At 34.7% G+C, this 19,637-nt stretch overlaps 1 protein-coding gene across 4 annotated transcripts in view; it reads right to left on the reverse strand.

Moving 5' to 3' along the window:
- The window catches only part of DENND1B (DENN domain containing 1B), a 255,997-nt gene that overhangs the window by 118,792 nt on the left and 117,568 nt on the right, over positions 1-19,637 (reverse strand). For 3 of the 4 annotated variants that reach the window (XM_049634300.1, XM_049634301.1, XM_049634298.1), the window contains exons 6-10: positions 15,945-16,014; positions 6,849-6,929; positions 3,697-3,756; positions 2,379-2,432; positions 86-196 (exon numbers count right to left, since the gene is read on the reverse strand). In XM_049634300.1, coding sequence (XP_049490257.1) covers positions 86-196; positions 2,379-2,432; positions 3,697-3,756; positions 6,849-6,929; positions 15,945-16,014 — 376 coding nt within the window. The remainder of the gene's footprint in view (positions 1-85; positions 197-2,378; positions 2,433-3,696; positions 3,757-6,848; positions 6,930-15,944; positions 16,015-19,637) is intronic. The other variant, XM_049634299.1, reaches the window with a different exon arrangement.

A 19,637-nucleotide genomic window follows, 5' to 3' on the forward strand; every position in this document is an offset into this window, starting at 1 on the left:
CATTTCTAAGTCTGCAGAGGTTCGTAGGTCTTTTTGTGAAATGCTCAACACGTTCCACTTAAAAGGAGAAGTGTGAAGTACTTACAGTGCTTAATTTGCTAGAGGTAATAATGACACGCCTCTCATGTAACATGCTGGCGTAGAGTTGCAGCATATTATTCACATCCACGGCAACAAAATATTCTGTAAGATTTCTCTGTACAAGTGAAGAGTGATCGTGTAAGTTATAGCTCATGGTGATTATGAAGGAAAATATTTTATACATTTACCAACAAGTCTTAAGGTTCAAAGGAGGTTGTTATTAAAAATGGTATTCATTAAAATAATTAAATGTGATACTATCCTGCTGCCACACGAAGCACGTAACATTCTATTATTATTTGAAACATAATCCTACCCCAGGAAAATGTTTCTCAGAGGGCAATCAGAGGATCACACATTTTCCACTCTCCCTCCCCAAGTACTTATAAAAGAAGCCCATTTCCTGGGCTCCAGTTGTAAACCTGCTGAATTTTAATCTTCAGAGTATGGCTCCAAGAATCTGTTTTTTAAAAAGGTATTCCTGATAATTCTTATATACGCTGAACTTTGAGAACTGCTGTTCCAGAAAATACATTTGAGTCTTTTTATGTTTGCCAATCACTCAGCAGACGGCATCATTGCCTGATACTATGTACTACGTACAAGGAACCCAGAGGATGAGATGGATTCATAAAGCAGATCTTTGGTCCTTTATTAAGGAAAATCCCTTTATATCCCATGTCAGACCTGCTCTATTCCACCATAACCAAATTAATTTGGGGGTTAGCCTAATTTGATTCCTTGATATAACACTTCATATTATTTTCCCCACATACAAACAAAATTGGGCTAATCTACATTAACTTTGACATTCAGATCCACTCTCTCTGATTTTTAACTTTCTGTACTCAAACTTAAGCATATCAGAAAGTTATAAAGTAATGAAGAAGACTGAATAAGATATGATAATCAACTGAAACCATAGTACCAGGTAGACTATGACTTAGAAGGCCTAAAATTTTTTAGTTGGGCAAGGAAACAAGAAATCTAATTTTCTTCAATTTCCAAAAGGCAGAAATTCTACCAGGACCAACTAGTAATGGCAGGGTACCTAACAAAAACTATAATATCAGTGAGTGATGCTGAATTTAGTGGGGAGAAATTCATTTCTTGTGTTGTGTATTTGAAAACTACCTTACCTTCCAATTCAACTCTTCATATACAAAATTACTTTTATGGAATTTAACATTAGTATTTTTCCTATAATATCAAAGAATGTAATTTCTAGATGGAAAAATATTTCTCAACACAGAATGCTGTGTTGATAATCTATTTCAGGCCCACATTCCAAACAGCTTCATCTAATCTTTTCACAGGACTTATCTGGACGCATCTGTACTAAAAATACCACTGACAGTCTTGGTTTGATACTGGAAAATTCACAACTGTCTTCCTAGATTCCACTCACTCATAACCCATGTACTTTTGGAAACCAAACACTTAGTAGGTCTGAAAACATTTTGGGAAGAACAATAGAGTTCTAAAAAAAATAGTAAGTATTTCTGGAATGTTTTTTCCTGTTTTTGATGTATCTTTTACTGTTCATAGAATTATTTCCACTGATTCACTGTATCTTTCCAAGGGAAGTTGAAAAAAATTACATAAGAGAAAATTTCCTTTTCACACAGCAACCAAAAGCCTCTTTGTCACTTCTACCTGCCATGTAAATCTTTCTACAGAATATTAATTTGTAATAACTACTAAAACACTGGAAGTATTTCTAACATGGCTACAATTAGGGCTCTAATTAAAATGTAAAATTTAGCAATAATTTCTTGTAGTACCCCTCAAGACCTACAAAATATGTATCACTTAAATTAAAATCAAGAAACCAGGCCCAGGACAATAAGATTTTCATAGAATCATACAAATAATCTAAAATGCTACAGTCAGGTCACTAAAGAAACCATGTGTGTGAAAATATTTCCCATTGCCAGTATTCATCCCCCTCCACCCAAGTAAGGTCATCTGACATATTTCTTCTACATGATCGGGGGGGGGGGGGATCTCAGGACCTCACTGATTACATATGATCCTACCAAACTATCTCAATGGTAGAAACAGTTTTTCTGATAAAAATTTCCTTACCTACAACCAAATATTTAGGAAGTAAAGTAGCAGACACAATAAAGACAAAACAGAGATAACACCATTATTCCTTATTCCTTCATTATTTCTAATAAAAAATGGAGAGTTACAACATATTATTTTCTCTATACAGAAATTCTTAAACGGCGAGGCCAAAATAAAATTCATAATATGAGTAGCATAAAAAACATAGAAAACAGAAAACTTACACTCTCAGGAATTGTTGGGAGTCCAGTTACATCTGGGGCAATGAAGTAGGAATGCTAATAAACAGAAATAAATCACATAAGAAAAGCAGAATTAAAATTCGGTAGCATTACATATAATTTAAGAAAAAATAACAAAAAATATCAACTAAATTAATAAACATCGAGGATTAACATTCAGGATTTTCTGAATTTGAGAGATTCTTAAATAAGACAGCAGGTCTATGAGACTGAGCAGTAACTTTCTCATACAAAGAATTAAGTGTTCGTTAAAATTATTTAATTTCAAAATTGAAATAATCCTGGAAAAAATTTATCAAGACAAAAATGTATACACACACACACACACACACACACATTTAGAGAGACTGGAAAATAATGAGGTTTGCTTACACAAGAATAAATCAAAATCTATTAAGATTGCTGAGTTTCTATGATAAATCACAACAAATTTCTCTCGTACAGATCAGCTACTATATTATTACTATACAGATCAGCTACTACTATATTACAGCTACTATATTATTTAGAAATACTATCTTATTTAGAAAGCAGTAATAGAACATAATTTTTAAACATTAAAAAATTTTAATGTGATTATCTCAAAATATGAGCCTCATACACCTACAAAACAAACAGTAATTAGCTTCTGTAATAAAGCAATACAACAGTTCATAGATCGACTTATATGAAAAACATATTGTATATTTCTTCATGTTCCCCAGAATGTTCCCAAATTTTACCACCCAAAATCAGCACAACTGAATCACCAAAGTTGTTTTATTTTCTGTTCATATTAATCTCCAAAACTGTTTTACTATCTTAATCATATAAGGACATATTTAATGCCATTTTATAATTAAAGATTGGAAAAGAAACATTCTGGCCAATACTGGGCACAGTTGAACTAGTCAGAACAGGCTAGTTAGCATAGTCATAATGTATAATTTTCCAGGGTAGAAGAACAATATGAGATAAATCACAAGGTCTCCTGAGACCTTGTGACAAAAATGTGACAGAAATCTCATGCTGTGAATGCACTGTAACATTACTACTACTGACAATGGAGAATATGCATACATTTGGTGTTTATTATAAACTACTTTTATTTAGAGGGCTTGTTAATAATTCTGCATTTCATAAAACTATGCTTTAAAAGACAGTATAAACAGAAAATATGCTCCAAATGATTAATTTTCTTAAATGAGTCAAATTAACCATTTCTCAAAGGACTGGAGTGCATCTTAAAAACACAGTGAAAGAAGTCATTATTGTCTCAATTTAATAGTGATTTTTAGAACCCATTGTCCTTTTAACTCACCGGTACTAGGAAGGGCTGATCTTTCAGAACTTGCTCACTGGCAATAAATATCTCTTGGTTCTTATAATATATGAGAGAAAAAATGAATATTTTACTTTCATGGGGGGAAGTTTACACAATTTGCTGTGTATTTGAGACAAACCCATGTAGCCACACTATCCACTGAAAGTAACACTAATTATAAATGTTATTTTAAATGCTGCTTTGCTCATTTTATGCTAGAAAAATCTTAAAGAAGTATTTTCATTCTCAACTGAGAGTAGAAAATCCTTTAGATATTTAGTTATTTTGAAACATAAAAATAAAATTTTACATTAAGTACTAAGTTTTCATTCAATCTCAGTGATTTTCTAGGGGCTACAGTGTCAAGCCTTGAAAAATTCATGTGCTGGAGCACTCACGAAACATGAAATTATAAGAAAGTATAGCAGTTTCCCAAGACTTTTCACATTTTTCTATCAGAATTTGTACAAACAAACAAAGTTTTCTTTCTACTTTGTGGAGGAACAAAAATTCTCAGGATGATCAATTTTAATCGGGCATCATAAAACAAAAACCTCTACTAGTAGCTGAAGACCAGTGTTTTTAACCCCGATTTTGCCACTGATTAAGAGCATAGCACTCACTGGACCTGGTACTTCAGTAATCTGTTGTTGAAATCAAATGAAATTACTAAATGGACTTTACCCGAATTTGAGGCAATATTCTATCAACCAGCTGATTTTGCAGTTCTTTAGATATTGTATTGAGAAAAGGTATACAAGATTTTAAAGCTACCCTAGACTACTGATTCAAAAGCTTACAAGAAGGCTTAAATTACAGAAATAACTGTCATACATAGAATAGGACACACTCAAGTTCCCTAAAAAGATCATTTCAGCTACAATACAAAATATCTTCTCCATATGAAATAAAACTTCAATTCACTAATAACTAATATTTGTATAGCTTTTCATGGTATCTAGATATGTCATTTCATGTAAATCCCCAAACAACTTTCTCAAAAATGGACTCATTTGATTTCTCAAATGAAGAAAAAGAATCCTCAAAAAGTTTCAACTTTTTTGCTTAACATCATACATTTAGTAACCAGGACTTAAACCAGTATCTTCTATTCTTAGGTTTCAGAGGCCTAGTAGTTTTTGGATTTACGATTCTTACCAATAAAGGTGAAGTGTTTCGATATCCAGTATTTTTGAAATGTATTTTCATAAGATATTTACTCCTAAACAAATGATACTCAAATTTAAAGAGTTCATTTTTAAAATCTCTCATTAATGCTCTAAAATAGCTGCATCTATTATCTTAGAACCTACATTTCCTTAACCCCTTAACAAAGTGTTAGAATCATTTTATAAATACAACTCCTTCAAATAATGACACTTATTTTTGATAATTTGGAGCTTTTCTTTTTTCTTGGTATTTTTCTTTGGCCTTTCTACTTCATTCCCACTAGCCATACATCTTGTATTCCTTTGGCTTCAGTGACCTACAAATCTGAGTTTCTCCTTAGCTTTCTCTCGTTCTTTCACTCAATCTGCTTTCTTCTTCCATACAGTCTATTTGGGCAATTAGGCCTTAGCCTGTGCTCTATTCTCTCTATAGTCCATCCTTTGAATAGCCCAAGCATTTCTACAACTATCTCTGCACTTGACTCTCATATCTGGGTTAAAAATTCCAGGTTATCCTTAGCTTTCCAGCCCCCAATCTCCAAATGACTACTAAACAATTCCACTTTGGCGGTGAGCGAGGAAAGAGGGTGCAGACATAAAGGTGTGGAGATCACAGGGGAAAAAGAATACTTTCAGCTGTTAACAGCAAAGGAAAGTTTCACAAAGGTGGGAAGTGGCTAGTTCTAGACTAAAGATGGATAATCTACAAAGAGGCTTTAGTAAAAAAGGAAGGTGTACAAGTGAGAAATCACGAGGTTCATTTGAGAAGACGAACAGAACAATGTGACCAGAGTAGAAAATCGATTTAGAAAAAAAAACAAAAAACAAAAAAACAAAAAGTAAGACAAAAATGAAAAGGTAGACTGAGGCCAAGAAGTGGGTGGTCCTGACAACCTGGCGGAAGTTTGGACAAATTCTATAGAAAATGGGAAGCTTTTAGGTTTTCAGCAGGAAACTTTATATAGCTGAAGGAAGTTTAATCTGACAGACTTTTGTACAAAGGACTAGAAAGAGAGACTCTAGACTAAGAAGTATTTAAAGTACTAAGCATCTGAACTATAGTGGTGACAGTAAAAACAGAACAGAATAATGTCAGAGAATACTACTATTAAACAAAATTACAGGAAAAATTTAGTCAAGAAGAAAGTTATTACCAAGCAAGGAATATAATGAAAATAGCAGTTTCTTTATTGTGCAAAAAAGCACATGACCTATGAATTTGTTTATACATACTTCAATTTACTTTTTGTTTCAATTTTTCTTGCATCATTATGTATTTTTTTCTTCCTTAAAAATCACACTGTTTATCATATTGGAAGAACTAAAAGGAATATAAGTTAATTTTAACACTTTATTTGGATCCCAAATATTAATGAAAATATCCACATTTGTGATAATTAACTTTGACCATTTAAAAATCTCCCCAAATACTAGTGTGATCATTAAAAGTTTCAGTAGTAAATACTCTATACCACCACTGGCTTCCTGTTTGACAAACTTCAATCACATTTTCAGTGTTTGCTGATTATACTAGAAGATGGGTTGCAGTGCAGGGAAATAAGAAGAAACTCTTCACCCAGTATTTTTATCATAGGGTTAGTTATAGAGCATAGTGGCAATACTCATTTATATACCGTTTTCATTTTATGCGGGGTATTGTGAATATGTGTGTGTGTGTGTGTGTGTGTGTGTGTGTGTGTGTGTGTATTTCCTATTATGGATAGATTTCACCCAAAAATCAATGTTCCTCACAGATTACTTTTAGTGTATAATTTTTAAAAATCTGTGATTTAACAACTACAAAAATACACATCCAACATATGTTATGATAGCTGGAACATATCGAAAAGTCCCAATATCACCATAGTAATGTCATTACTACAATTAAAGTTCTCAGGTAGCAGAGTTTCTTAAAGGCACATGTCTTCCCAAATGAACCTGCTAGGACTCAAAAAAATCAATTAATAGCTGAATACTTACCACACTCAAATTGACAGGAGTGTTTGCCTTTGGTACTGGGTGGTTATAGAGTGATTTGAGAGTTTCATTCAAATCATTCTCCTAGAGTAAAATTAAAAAGTACAATTTATAAGTGAAATACATACTAAGCAAATATAATTAAAACTACTGGAAAAAATCATGCACTGTGCCTTCTCACATTAGACATGTTTTACACAACTGCTTTCCACAAGAATGTTTCAAATACCTGAAATTTAAATATTTAAATTTAATAAATATGGAAAAGATAACCAAATATATTTATCCATAAAGAATACTAGCAATATCTCTAATTAGTATAAATCTGTATTTGGCAAAACTTCATTATTATAAAATATACTGATGCTATCTATAGAGGAAATCATTTAAATCATTAAATCCAAGCAAAATGGGATTGAATAAAAATAGCAATATAACTTTTTATCAGATTACTGAATGCTTCCATTTTCCATTTTAATTTTAAAATCTTAAACCTAATTTTTAAGGAATAGATACAATTTAGCATGATCACTGTACTAAGATACAATGTACAGGTTACTCTAAATAGGTCTTTCCTAAACAGCAATCAGTCAGTCACTACTTGACTCACAATAAATGGGATTAAAAATATATATATATGACACATCCACCCTATAGGATGTATACAATAACAATGCACTTTGATATGCACATTCGCTTTTTCTGCATTATACATATAAACCCAGGAATACATATATGAAGGTAGTTTTTATATACATGTTTTTTATTCTCTCTTAAAATGTGTACGTGGGGGCAATATACCAAAGGAAATGCCAATTATTCAAAATAGGTAATAATTAATTTTAAGGAATTTGGATTTCTGTGTTTGTAAAGTGTGCATACAAAACTGCCTATTAGAGTCTTTAGAATGACTTTAAGAGAAGAGACTATAGAATTTATCTCTTGACCATTTAAACAATGAAATATATCCACAAAATATTCTGGATAATATTAATCCCTGTCTAAACAAAATTCCTATGGCTAGTGAAGTTTTTTTAAAGTCTAGCTTTCAAAAATACTTTAAACTTGCCTGATGTTGATCAGGTAAGGGTAACTTCAATTATAAAAGCTAAATATCAACCTACAAAGCCTGTGGCATTGGGTTAAAAAGAAAAAGAAAAAATATAACAGTTATAGATTTACTTCTGCTTTACTTCTGTGAACCTACAATGTATTTTCCTCTATTAAGGAATACAGATACAGTCTCTCTTTTTCCCTCTTCTCAGAACACTAAAATTATATGAATTTGCTCACAATATTTTCTTTTATATATTTCAGTATTACCAACGGTCTCATAAAGAAGGACATATTATAGGTACATAAGTATCAATTTAACAGTAAGAGTTTCTAAAAGTAAATTATTCAGTTGGTTAAGCGTCCGACTTTGGCTCAGGTCATGATGTCACAGTTTTGGGGTTCGAGCCCCACATCGGGCTCTGTGCTGACAGCTCGGAGCCTGGAGCCTGCTTTGGATTCTGTGTCTCCCTCTCTCTCTGCCCCTCCCCATTCACACGTTCTCTCTCTCTCAAAAATAAATAAATGTTAAAAAAAAAAAAGTTGTAGGAGCAATGAATCATGGGAATCTACCCCCAAAACCAAGAGCAAATCATGTACACTGTATGTTGGCCAACTTGAATAAATGATACTAAAAAAAAGTTGTAGAGAATGGAGATTCTACTCTCTTTTTATGTTTATTTATTTATTTTGAGAAAGAGTGAGTGAGTGAGTGTGTGTGTGGGGGGGGGGGAAGGGGTTGGGATTGAGAATCCCAAGAGACTCCGAGTCCCTATAAGGGGCTCAAACTCACTGAAGGTGAGATCATGACCTGAACTGAAATCAAGAGTCAGAGACTTGAGCCACCCAGGTGCCCATGGAGATTCTACTCTTAAAGAACTTGTACACAGATTCATCTGCCTCAGGACCAAGCATAAAAGTAGCAGTATAAAGAGCTAATCTTTAAGCATCTGCTAATCTTAAAGCATCTGCCAGAGGGGGAGGAGCATATTCAAACTCTCTGCTGGGATGGAGGTGCTGGTGGGTGTCATTTTTGCATTCTCCCTCTATCTTTCTCGTGCTGGTGGGCACCTCCTGCCCTTCCCCATCCTTGCAGCCCCACCAGAGTCAGTGGGAAAGCACAGCCTACATAGAGGATGCCCCTTGAGCACCTGGCCAGGAAGAATTGTGTTTCTGGGTACCACAGGTCTGAAACCATAGAAGAGATGGTTCTTGGCAGGCTACCACCCCCAGGGCACTGTATAGACAGCAGAAGGAAACACACTCCCAGTCTTCCAATCTACTTATCCCGGCGCTTCAACTGAGGGCACACTTCAGGATTACCACACATCTACAGGCTATGGGATGTAGACGTGAACATAGACCAGGGGACATCAACTTTGCAATCTCCCTTGGACTTGCTGCAACTCACTGATACTGCACAGAAAGGAGTCTACACACTTGTGTGAAACACTTTTTGCCACTTGTCGCCAAGGGTACACCACCAGATTGACGGCCCTGGAGACAAGCAGGCTTTCTGACTGTTGTCCCTCAAAATTATATATTTACATACCTTTAAAGCTGCTGCCTGAGGGTCTAGCTTCCAATCAGCCTGAAACTAGGAGCTATTAGATCTCTCCCTCTTGAATATTCAGAGAATGTGGCACTATCTCAACAACCAGGACCTAGCAATACTACATCAGGCTGCTTAGACAATCACAAAGGTTCTAGAGACAACCAAGAGCTAGGGCAAGGTTAAATGATAAGGTTCATCTACACAAGGTCACTCTTTCTAGCATGAGAGAGATAGCTGTTAAACCTAATGCTATATGATAGAAACTAACATAGAAAGCTGAACAAAATGAGGAGAAAAGAATATACTCCAAATGAAAGAACAAGATAAAACATCAGAAAGAAGCTGACAAGAAATGGCAATGAGTAATTTACCTGATAAAGACTTCAAAGTAATGGTCATAAAGACGCTCACTGAAATTGGGAGAAGAATGGATGAACACAGCAAGAACTTTAACAAGACGGAAACAGGAAAGTGCCAAATAGAAATCACAGATACAATAACTGAACTGAAAAATGCCCTGGTGGGGTTCAACAGCAGATGAAATCAGTGATCTAGAAGACAGGGCAGTAGAACTCACCTAAACAAATCAGCAAAAAGAAAACTAATTTTAAAAAGTAAAGATAGCTGTGCACTACAAGACCAGGACTTACAAGACCTGTGGACAATATCAAGCAGAATAACATCCACATTATAGGAGTTCCAGAAAGACAAAAGGGGACAGAAAACTTATTTGAAAAAATATAGCTGAAAATGTCCCTAACCTGCAAAAGAAAACAGATATCCAGATCCAGGAAGCCCAGAGACTTCCAAACAAGATGAACCTAAAGAGATACGAACATAATTAAAACATCAACGGTTAGAGATTCTTAAAAGCAGCAAGAGAAAAACAACTTGTTGCAAAGGAACCCCCACAACGCTATTAGCAGATTTCTCAGCAGAAACTCTGCAGGCCAAAGGGGATGGCATGATACATTCAAAGTGCTGGGGAAAAGCAAAAACAAAAACAAAAACTTGCAACCAAAAATACTTTACCTTGCAAGTTTATCATTCAAAATTGAAGGAGAGATAAAGAGCTTTCCACACAAACAAAAGCTAAAGGAATTCATCAGCACTCAACGGCCCTATAAGAAATGTTGAAGAGATTTCTTTAAGTTGAAAAGAAAGGGTAATAATTAATAAGAAAAAATATGAATAAAAATCTGATTGGTCAATTAAATACACAGTAAAAGTAGTAGTTAAATACTTCTAAAGCTAGTATGAAGGTTAAAAGGCAAAAGTAGTAGAAATAACTATAACTGCAATAATTAGTTATGGGATATACAAAATAAAAAGATTTAAACCTGATATGAAAAATATAAAACATATTTTTATGGGGAGAGGGTAAAAATGCATTCAAACTTAAGTTGCTGTCAACTTAGACTATTATGTATATAAGCTGTTATATGTAAGCCTCATGGTAACTGCAAAACAAAACCCTATAGTAGATTCAAAAAAGAAAATGAGAAAGGAATCAAAGCATGCAGCTATATAAATCCATCAAACCAAAAAGGAAGAAAGCAAGAGAAGATAGAAAAAGAAAAGAACCATAAGAAAGCCATAAAATAATTAAATAAAATGGCAACAAGTTCATAAGTATATATAATTAAATGTAAATGGACTAAATTATCCACTCAAGAGATATAAAGTGGCTAAATAATTTAAAAAACAAACTAGTCCATCTATGTGATGCCTACAAGAGACTCAGATCATATGTAAAAACATACACAGACTGGACTAGAAGTGAAGGAATAGAAAAAGATATGTCATGCAAAAGGAAACCAAGAGAAAGTGTGGTAGTTATACTTATGTCAAACAAAATAGACTCTTAAACAAAGAATCTAATAAAAGATAAAGATGGGCATTATGCAGTGACAAAGGGGTCAATCCAGCAAGAAGATATAACATTTGTAAAGGGAGAAATTGATAGCAATACAATAATAGCAGGAGATGTTAATACTCCAGTTACATCAAAGAATAGATCATCCAAGCAGGAAGATGGACTATATAAGTATATATGAAGAACATTCCATCCCAACACAGCAGAATATACATTCTTTTCAAATGTACATGAAACAATCTCCAGGATACATCGTGTGTTAAGCTATAAAACAAGTCTCAATAAATTCAAGAAAATGGAAATCGTATCGAACATATTTTCCAACCACAATTGTAAGAAGCTAGATATCAATTATAAGAAGAAAACTGGAAAAATCACAAATATGTGGAGATTGAACAACATGCTACTGAACAACCAATGGCTCAACAAAGATATCAAAAAAAGAATAAAAAAATACCTTAAGACAAATGAAAATACAACACACCAAAATGTATAGGATACAGCAAAATAGTTCTAAAATTTATAGTGATGTAGGCCTACCTCAAGAAACATGAAAAACATCAAGTACAAAATCTAAAAAAAAAAAAAAAAAAACTTAAAAAAAAAAACTAGAACAAATGAAGACCCAGTTTAGTAAAAGGAAGGAAATAATAAAGATCAGAGCACAAATAAATGAAATAGGCGCTAAAATGGCAAAGGAAAAGATCAAAGAATTGATTCTTTAAAAATAGAAACAAATTTGACAAACCTTTAGCTAGACTCACAAGGAAAAAAAAGAGAGTTCTCAAATAAATAAAATCAGATATCAAAGAAGATAAAACTGATAACAAAGAAATATACAAATGATTACAAGAGACTACTATAAATAATTACACGCCAACAAATTTTACAACTTAGAAGAGATGGATAAATTCCTAGAAAGTTACAATCTTCCAAGACTGAATCATGAAGAAATGGAAAATCTAAATAGACTGATTACTAGTAAGCAGACTGAATCAGTAATCAAAAAATTCTCAACGAACATAAGTCCAAGACCAGATGGTTGCACTTGTGAATTCCACCAAACATTCAAAGAGGATTTAATATCAATCCTCCTCAAACTCTTCCAAGTAACTGAAAAGGAGGGAATGCTCCCAAACTCGTTTTATGAGATCAACATTACCCTGATGCTAAAACCAGTCAAAAACAACACAAAAAAGAAAATTACAAGGCAACATCCTTGATAAACAGAGATGCAAAAATCTTCAACGAAACATAAGCAAGTAAAATTCAACAGTACATTAAAGGGACTATCCACCATAATCAAGTGGGATTTATTATATGGATGCAAGGATGATTTAACATCTGCAAATCAAGCAATGTGATAGACCACATTAACAAAATGAAGGATAAAAATCATGTGATCATCTCAACAGATAGACAAAAGCCATTTGACAAAATTCAACACCCATTTGTGACAAAAACTTTCAACAAAAGGGGTACAGACACAATGTACCTCAATATAATAGAGGCCATATATGACAAACCCACAAGTAACATCATACTCAACAGTGAAAAGCTGAAAGCTTTTCCTTCAAGATCAGGAACAAACAGGAATGCCCACTTTCACCAGTTTTATTCAACTAAGTATTCAAAGTCCTAGCTAGAGCAACAAGGCAGAAAAAAGAAATAAAAGACATCTAATCTGGAAAAAGTAAAACTGTCACTACTTATAGGTGACATGATTTGATATATACATACATACATAAAAAACACCAAAGATGCCACCACAAAAGCTCTTAGAAGTGATAAACAAGTTCAGTAAAGTTGCAGGATACAAAATCAATATACAAAAATCTGTTGTGTTTCTATACTAACAATTAACTATCAGAAAGAGAAATCAGGAAACAATCCCATATACAATTGCATCAAAAGAATAAAATACCTAGGAATAAATTTAATAAAGGAGGTGTAAGATCTATACATTAAAAACTGTAAGGCACTGATGAAAGAAACTGAAAAGGACACAAATGAATAGTCTGGTCTTGTGGACTGAAAGAACACTATTAAAATGTCCATTTTACCCCCAAGGAATCTGAAGAGTCAATATAATCTCTATCAAAATTCTAATGGCATTTTTCACAGAATTAGACAAACAATCCTAAAATTTGTATGGAACACAAAGATCCCAAATAGCCAAAGGAATCTTGAGAAAAAACAACACAGCTAAAGGCATCATGCCCCCAGATTTCAAACTATATTACCAAGATATAGTAATCAAAACAGTATGCTACTGGCCAAAAACTAGACACAAAAATCAGGGGAACACAACAGAGAGCCCACACATACATAGTCAACTAATTTATGACAAAGAAGGCAAGAATATGGTAAAGGACAATCTCTTCAATAGATGGTGTTGGCAAAAGTGGACAGTCATATGCAAAAGAATGAAACTAGACCACTATCTTATACCACATACAAAAATTAATTCACAATTGGTTAAAGACTTGAATGTAAGAGCAGAAACTATAAAACTCCTAGAAGAAAACAAACACAGTAAGCTCTTTGACATTGGTTTTGACGATATTTTTTCAGATCTGACTCCAAAGTCAGTGGCAATGAAAGAAGGAAGGAAGGAAGGAAGGAAGGAAGGAAGGAAGGAAGGAAGAAAATAAATAAGACTACATCAAACTTAGAAGCACAGTGAAGGAAACCGTCAACAAAATAAAAAGGCAATATACTGAATAGAAGATATTTGCAAATCATGTATCCAATAAAGATTTATATCCAGAATATATAAAGAACTCATACAACTCAATAACAAAAAAATAAGCAATGATTTTAAAAATGGGCAGAAGATCTGAATAGACATTTTTCCAAAGAATACATACACATGGCCAACAGATACATGAAAAGATGCTCAACATCACTAATCATCAGGTAAATGCAAATAAAAAGCACAATGAGTTATCACCTCACACCTGTCATAACAGTTATTGCAAAAAGGACAAGAAATAACAAGCATAGGTAAGGATGTGGAGAAAAGGGAACCCTCGTGCACTACTGATAGAAATGTAAACTGGTGCAACCACTATGGAAAATAGTTTGGAGGTTCCTCAAAAAATTAAAAATAGAACTGTGATCCAGCAACTCCATCTCTGGGTATTTATCTGAAGAACACAAGAACACTAATTTGAAAAGATATATGCACTCCTATGTTCATTGCAGTATTATTTACAATAGCCGAGATATGGAAACAACTTAAGTGTCCATCAGTGGATAAATGGATAAAGAGGCACACATGCACACACACACACACACACACACACACACACACACACTCACACACACACTCTCACACAATGGAATACTATTCAGCCATAAAAAAGAACAAAATCTCTCCATTTGTGACAACATAAATGGACCTTGAGGGCATTTATGCTAAGTGAAATTAATCTGACAGTGAAAGACAGATACCATATGATTTGACATATTCAGAATCTAAGAAACAAAGCAAAGAGACAAAAAAATAAAACTCATAGATACAGAGAACAAATTCAATTGATGGTTGCTAGAGGGGAAAGTGTTGGTGGGATGGGTGAAATGGGTGAAGAGAATAACAGATACAAAGTCTCACTTACAAAATAAATAAGTCAAGGGCATATAATGTATAGCATGGTAATCATAATCAATAATATTGTACTGCAAATCTGAAAGATGCTAATAAAGTAAATCTTAAAGTTCCCATCACACACACACACACACACACACACACACACACACACGCATCTGTAACTCGGTATAGTAACAGATGGTACTTAGAGTTATTGTGATGCTATTTCACAATGTACATAAACGTAAACTCATTATGTACACCTGAAATAAAAGGTTGTGTGTAAATGATATTCCAATAAAACAAAAACAAAACAGAAAATAGCAAGTGTTGGGAGAATGTAGGAAAATTAGAACCTTGTGCATTGCTGGTGGGAATGTAAAATGGTAACACTATGTGAAAAGTGTTTTGACGGTCCTTCAAAAATTAAACATAGGATAACCATATTATTCAGCCATTCTAATTCTGGGTATATATTCAAAAGAACTGAATACAGCAACTCACACAGATATTTGTATACTCATGTTCCTAAGAGCACTGTTGACAAGAGCCAGAAGGTGGAAGCAACCCAAGTGTTCATCTCCAGATGAACAGATCAACAAAATGTGGTGTGTACATATAATGAAATATTATTCAGCCACAAAAAGGCAAGAAATTCTGACACACGCTACAATATGGATGAACCTAGAAAACATGCTGAGTCCAGTAAGCCAGTCACAGAAGAAAAAATACTGTAGGATTCTACTCGCAGGAGGTACACAATCAAATTCATGCAGACAGAAAATACAATGATTGCTGCCAGGGACTCAGGGGCAGAGAAAGGGAAGTTATTGTTCAATGGGGCAGAGTTTCAGTTTGGGAAGACAGAAAAGTTCTAGAGATGATGATGCTGATGGCTGCACAGAATAATGTGAATGTCCTTAATGACACAGAACTGTACACTTAAAGATGGCTAAAATAGTAAACTTTATGTTATGTATATTTAACCACATTAAAAAAAAGTAAGGAAAAAACATAGCTTACCAGTTCCTTAGCCAAGTAATCTGCCAGAGTATTTAGAAGCTTGTAATATACTTCAAACCATGGCAGGTAACTGTAATAAAAAAAAAAAAAAACTTTAAAAATGTATATGGATGTATCATCTAGAATCAAGAAAAGAGAGATGACAAACATTAAATCTGCATTATTTCAAACAGCTTAGTCCTGGTGGGCAGAAAAAAAAACTATACGTATGTTCTCCTTACTGGTAGCAGTAAAATTCTACCTGTTATCTATTACTAGTCTGTATAAAATAATAATAACCCAAAGTATTATTATAAAAGTTATTCATTCCACACTTCGATTTTAACTCTGCAGTAAAATTATTTAATCCTATAGCATGGTATGCATGGTGTGAGTGTGTCAAAAGTACTCATAGGATGAAACTTAACCACTGTAATAAAACATAATGCAAAATAAACTAATTTTCAAAAGCCTTCAAAACATACAGTCATCTCTTAATGATTACTGAAGTGAATACATAATACAATAGGATTATGCACTTAATCAATTACTTTGAAACTGACATTCAATTAGGATGGTAAATTTCAAAATAACAGCAATACAAATAACAGGGAGCCTATTTTAAAAATTGTAAAAAAGCTTTTAGTTATTACAACCAATCCCTCAGAATGGAAGCAATTATCAGGGAATACTATGAAAAATTATATGCCAACAAACTGGACAGCCTGGAAGAAATGGACAAATTCCTAAACACCCACACACTTCCAAAACTCAATCAGGAGGAAAGAGAAAGCTTGAACAGACCCATAACCAGCGAAGAAATTGAATCAGTTATCAAAAATCTCCCAACAAATAAAAACCCAGGACCAGATGGCTTCCCTGGGGAATTCTACCAGACATTTAAAGCAGAGATAATACCTATCCTTCTCAAGCTATTCCAAAAAATAGAAAGGGAAGGAAAATTTCCAGACTCATTCTATGAAGCCAGTATTACTTTGATTCCTAAACCAGACAGAGACCCAGAAAAAAACAAAACTACAGGCCAATATCCCTGATGTATATGGATGCAAAAATTCTCAATAAGATACTAGCAAATCAAATTCAACAGCTTATAAAAAGAATTATTCACCATGATCAAGTGGGATTCATTCCTGGGATTCAGGGCTGGTTCAACATTCGCAAATCAGTCAACGTGATACATCACATTAATAAAAGAAAAGATAAGAACCATATGATCCTGTCAATCGATGCAGAAAAAGCATTTGACAAAATTCAGCATCCTTTCTTAATAAAAACCCTCGAGAAAGTCGGGATAGAAGGAACATACTTAAACTTCATAAAAGCCATTTATGAAAAGCCCACAGCTAATATCATCCTCAATGGGGAAAAACTGAGAGCTTTCCCCCTGAGATCAGGAACACGACAGGGATGTCCACTCTCACCGCTGTTGTTTAACATAGTGTTGAAGTGCTAGCATCAGCAATCAGACAACAAAAGGAAATCAAAGGCATCAAAACTGGCAAAGATGAAGTCAAGCTTTCACTTTTTGCAGATGACATGGTATTATACATGGAAATCTGACAGACTCCACCAAAAGTCTGCTAGAACTGATACATGAATTCATCAAAGTCGCAGGATACAAAATCAATGTACAGAAATCAGTTGCATTCTTAAACACTAATAATGAAGCAACAGAAAGACAAATAAAGAAACTGATCCCATTCACGACTGCACCAAGAACCATAAAATACCTAGGAATAAATCTAACCAAAGATGTAAAAGATCTGTATGCTGAAAACTATAGAAAGCTTATGAAGGTAATTGAAGAAGATATAAAGAAATGGAAAGACATTCCCTGCTCATGGATTGGAAGAATAAATATTGTTAAAAGGTCAATACTACCCAAAGCTATCTACACATTCAATGCAATCCCAATCAAAATTGCACCAGCATTCTTCTCGAAGCTAGAACAAGCAATCCTAAAATTCATATGGAACCACAAAAGGCCCCTAATAGCCAAAGTACTTTTGAAGAAGAAGACCAAAGCAGGAGGCATCACAATCCCAGACTTTAACCTCCACTACAAAGCTGTAATCATCAAGACAGCATGGTATTGGCACAAAAACAGACACACAGACCAATGGAATAGAATAGAAGCCCCAGAACTAGACCCACAAAAGTATGGCCAACTAATCTTTGACAAAGCAGGAAAGAATATCCAATGGAAAAAAGACAGTCTCTTTAACAAACAGTGCTGTGAGAACTGGACAGCACCATGCAGAAGAATGAAACTAGACCACTTTCTTACACCATTCACAAAAATAAACTCAAAATGGATAAAGGACCTGAATCTGACACAGGAAACCATCAAAACACTAGAGGAGAAAGCAGGAAAAGACCTCTCTGACCTAAACCGCAGCAATTTCTTACTTGACACATCCCCAAAGGCAAGGGAATTAAAAGCAAAAATGAACTATTGGGATCTCATGAAGATAAAAACTTCCTCACAGCAAAGGAAACAATCAACAAAACTAAAAGGCAACCAACGGAATGGGAAAAGATATTTGCAAATGACATATCGAACAAAGGGCTAGTATCCAAAATGTATAAAGAGCTCACCAAACTCCATACCCAAAAAACAAATAATCCAGTGAAGAAATGGGCAGAAAACATGAATAGACACTTCTCTAAAGAAGACATCCAGATGGCCAACAGGCCCATGAAAAGATGTGCTCAACATCGCTCCTCATCAGGGAAATACAAATCAAAACCACGCTCAGATATCACCTCACGCCAGTCAGAGTGGCCAAAAGGAACAAATCAGGAGACTATAGATGCTGGAGAGGATGTGGAGAAACGGGAACCCTCTTGCACTGTTGGTGGGAATGCAAACTGGTGCAGCCACTCTGGAAAACAGTGTGGAGGTTCCTCAGAAAATTAAAAATAGACCTACCCTATGACCCAGCAGTAGCACTGATAGGCATTTACCCAAGGGATACAGGAGTACTGATGCATAGGGGCACTTGTACCCCAATGTTTATAGCAGCACTCTCAACAATAGCCAAATTATGGAAAGAGCCTAAATGTCCATCAACTGATGAATGAATAAAGAAATTGTGGTTTATATACACAATGGAGTACTACGTGGCAATGAGAAAGAATGAAATCTGGCCTTTTGTAGCAACGTGGATGGAACTGGAGAGTGTGATGCTAAGTGAAATAAGCCATATAGAGAAAGACAGATACCATATGTTTTCACTGTTATGTGGATCCTGAGAAACTTAACAGAAACCCATGGGGGAGGGGAAGGAAAAAAAAAAAAAAGAGGTTAGAGTGGGAGAGAGCCAAAGCAGAAGAGACTCTTTTTTTTTTTTTTTCAACGTTTTTTATTTTTATTTTTGGGACAGAGAGAGACAGAGCATGAGTGGGGGAGGGGCAGAGAGAGAGGGAGACACAGAATCGGAAACAGGCTCCAGGCTCCGAGCCATCAGCCCAGAGCCTGACGCGGGGCTCGAACTCACGGACCGCGAGATCGTGACCTGGCTGAAGTCGGACGCTTAACCGACTGCGCCACCCAGGCGCCCCTTAATTTTTTTTTTTTTTTTCAGAAGAGACTCTTAAAAACTGAGAACAAACTGAGGGTTGATGGGGGGTGGGAGGGAGGGGAGGGTGGGTGATGGGTATTGAGGAGGGCACCTTTTGGGATGAGCACTG

This window comes from Panthera uncia, chromosome F1, assembly GCF_023721935.1.
Source record: "Panthera uncia isolate 11264 chromosome F1, Puncia_PCG_1.0, whole genome shotgun sequence".
NCBI lineage: Eukaryota > Metazoa > Chordata > Mammalia > Carnivora > Felidae > Panthera > Panthera uncia.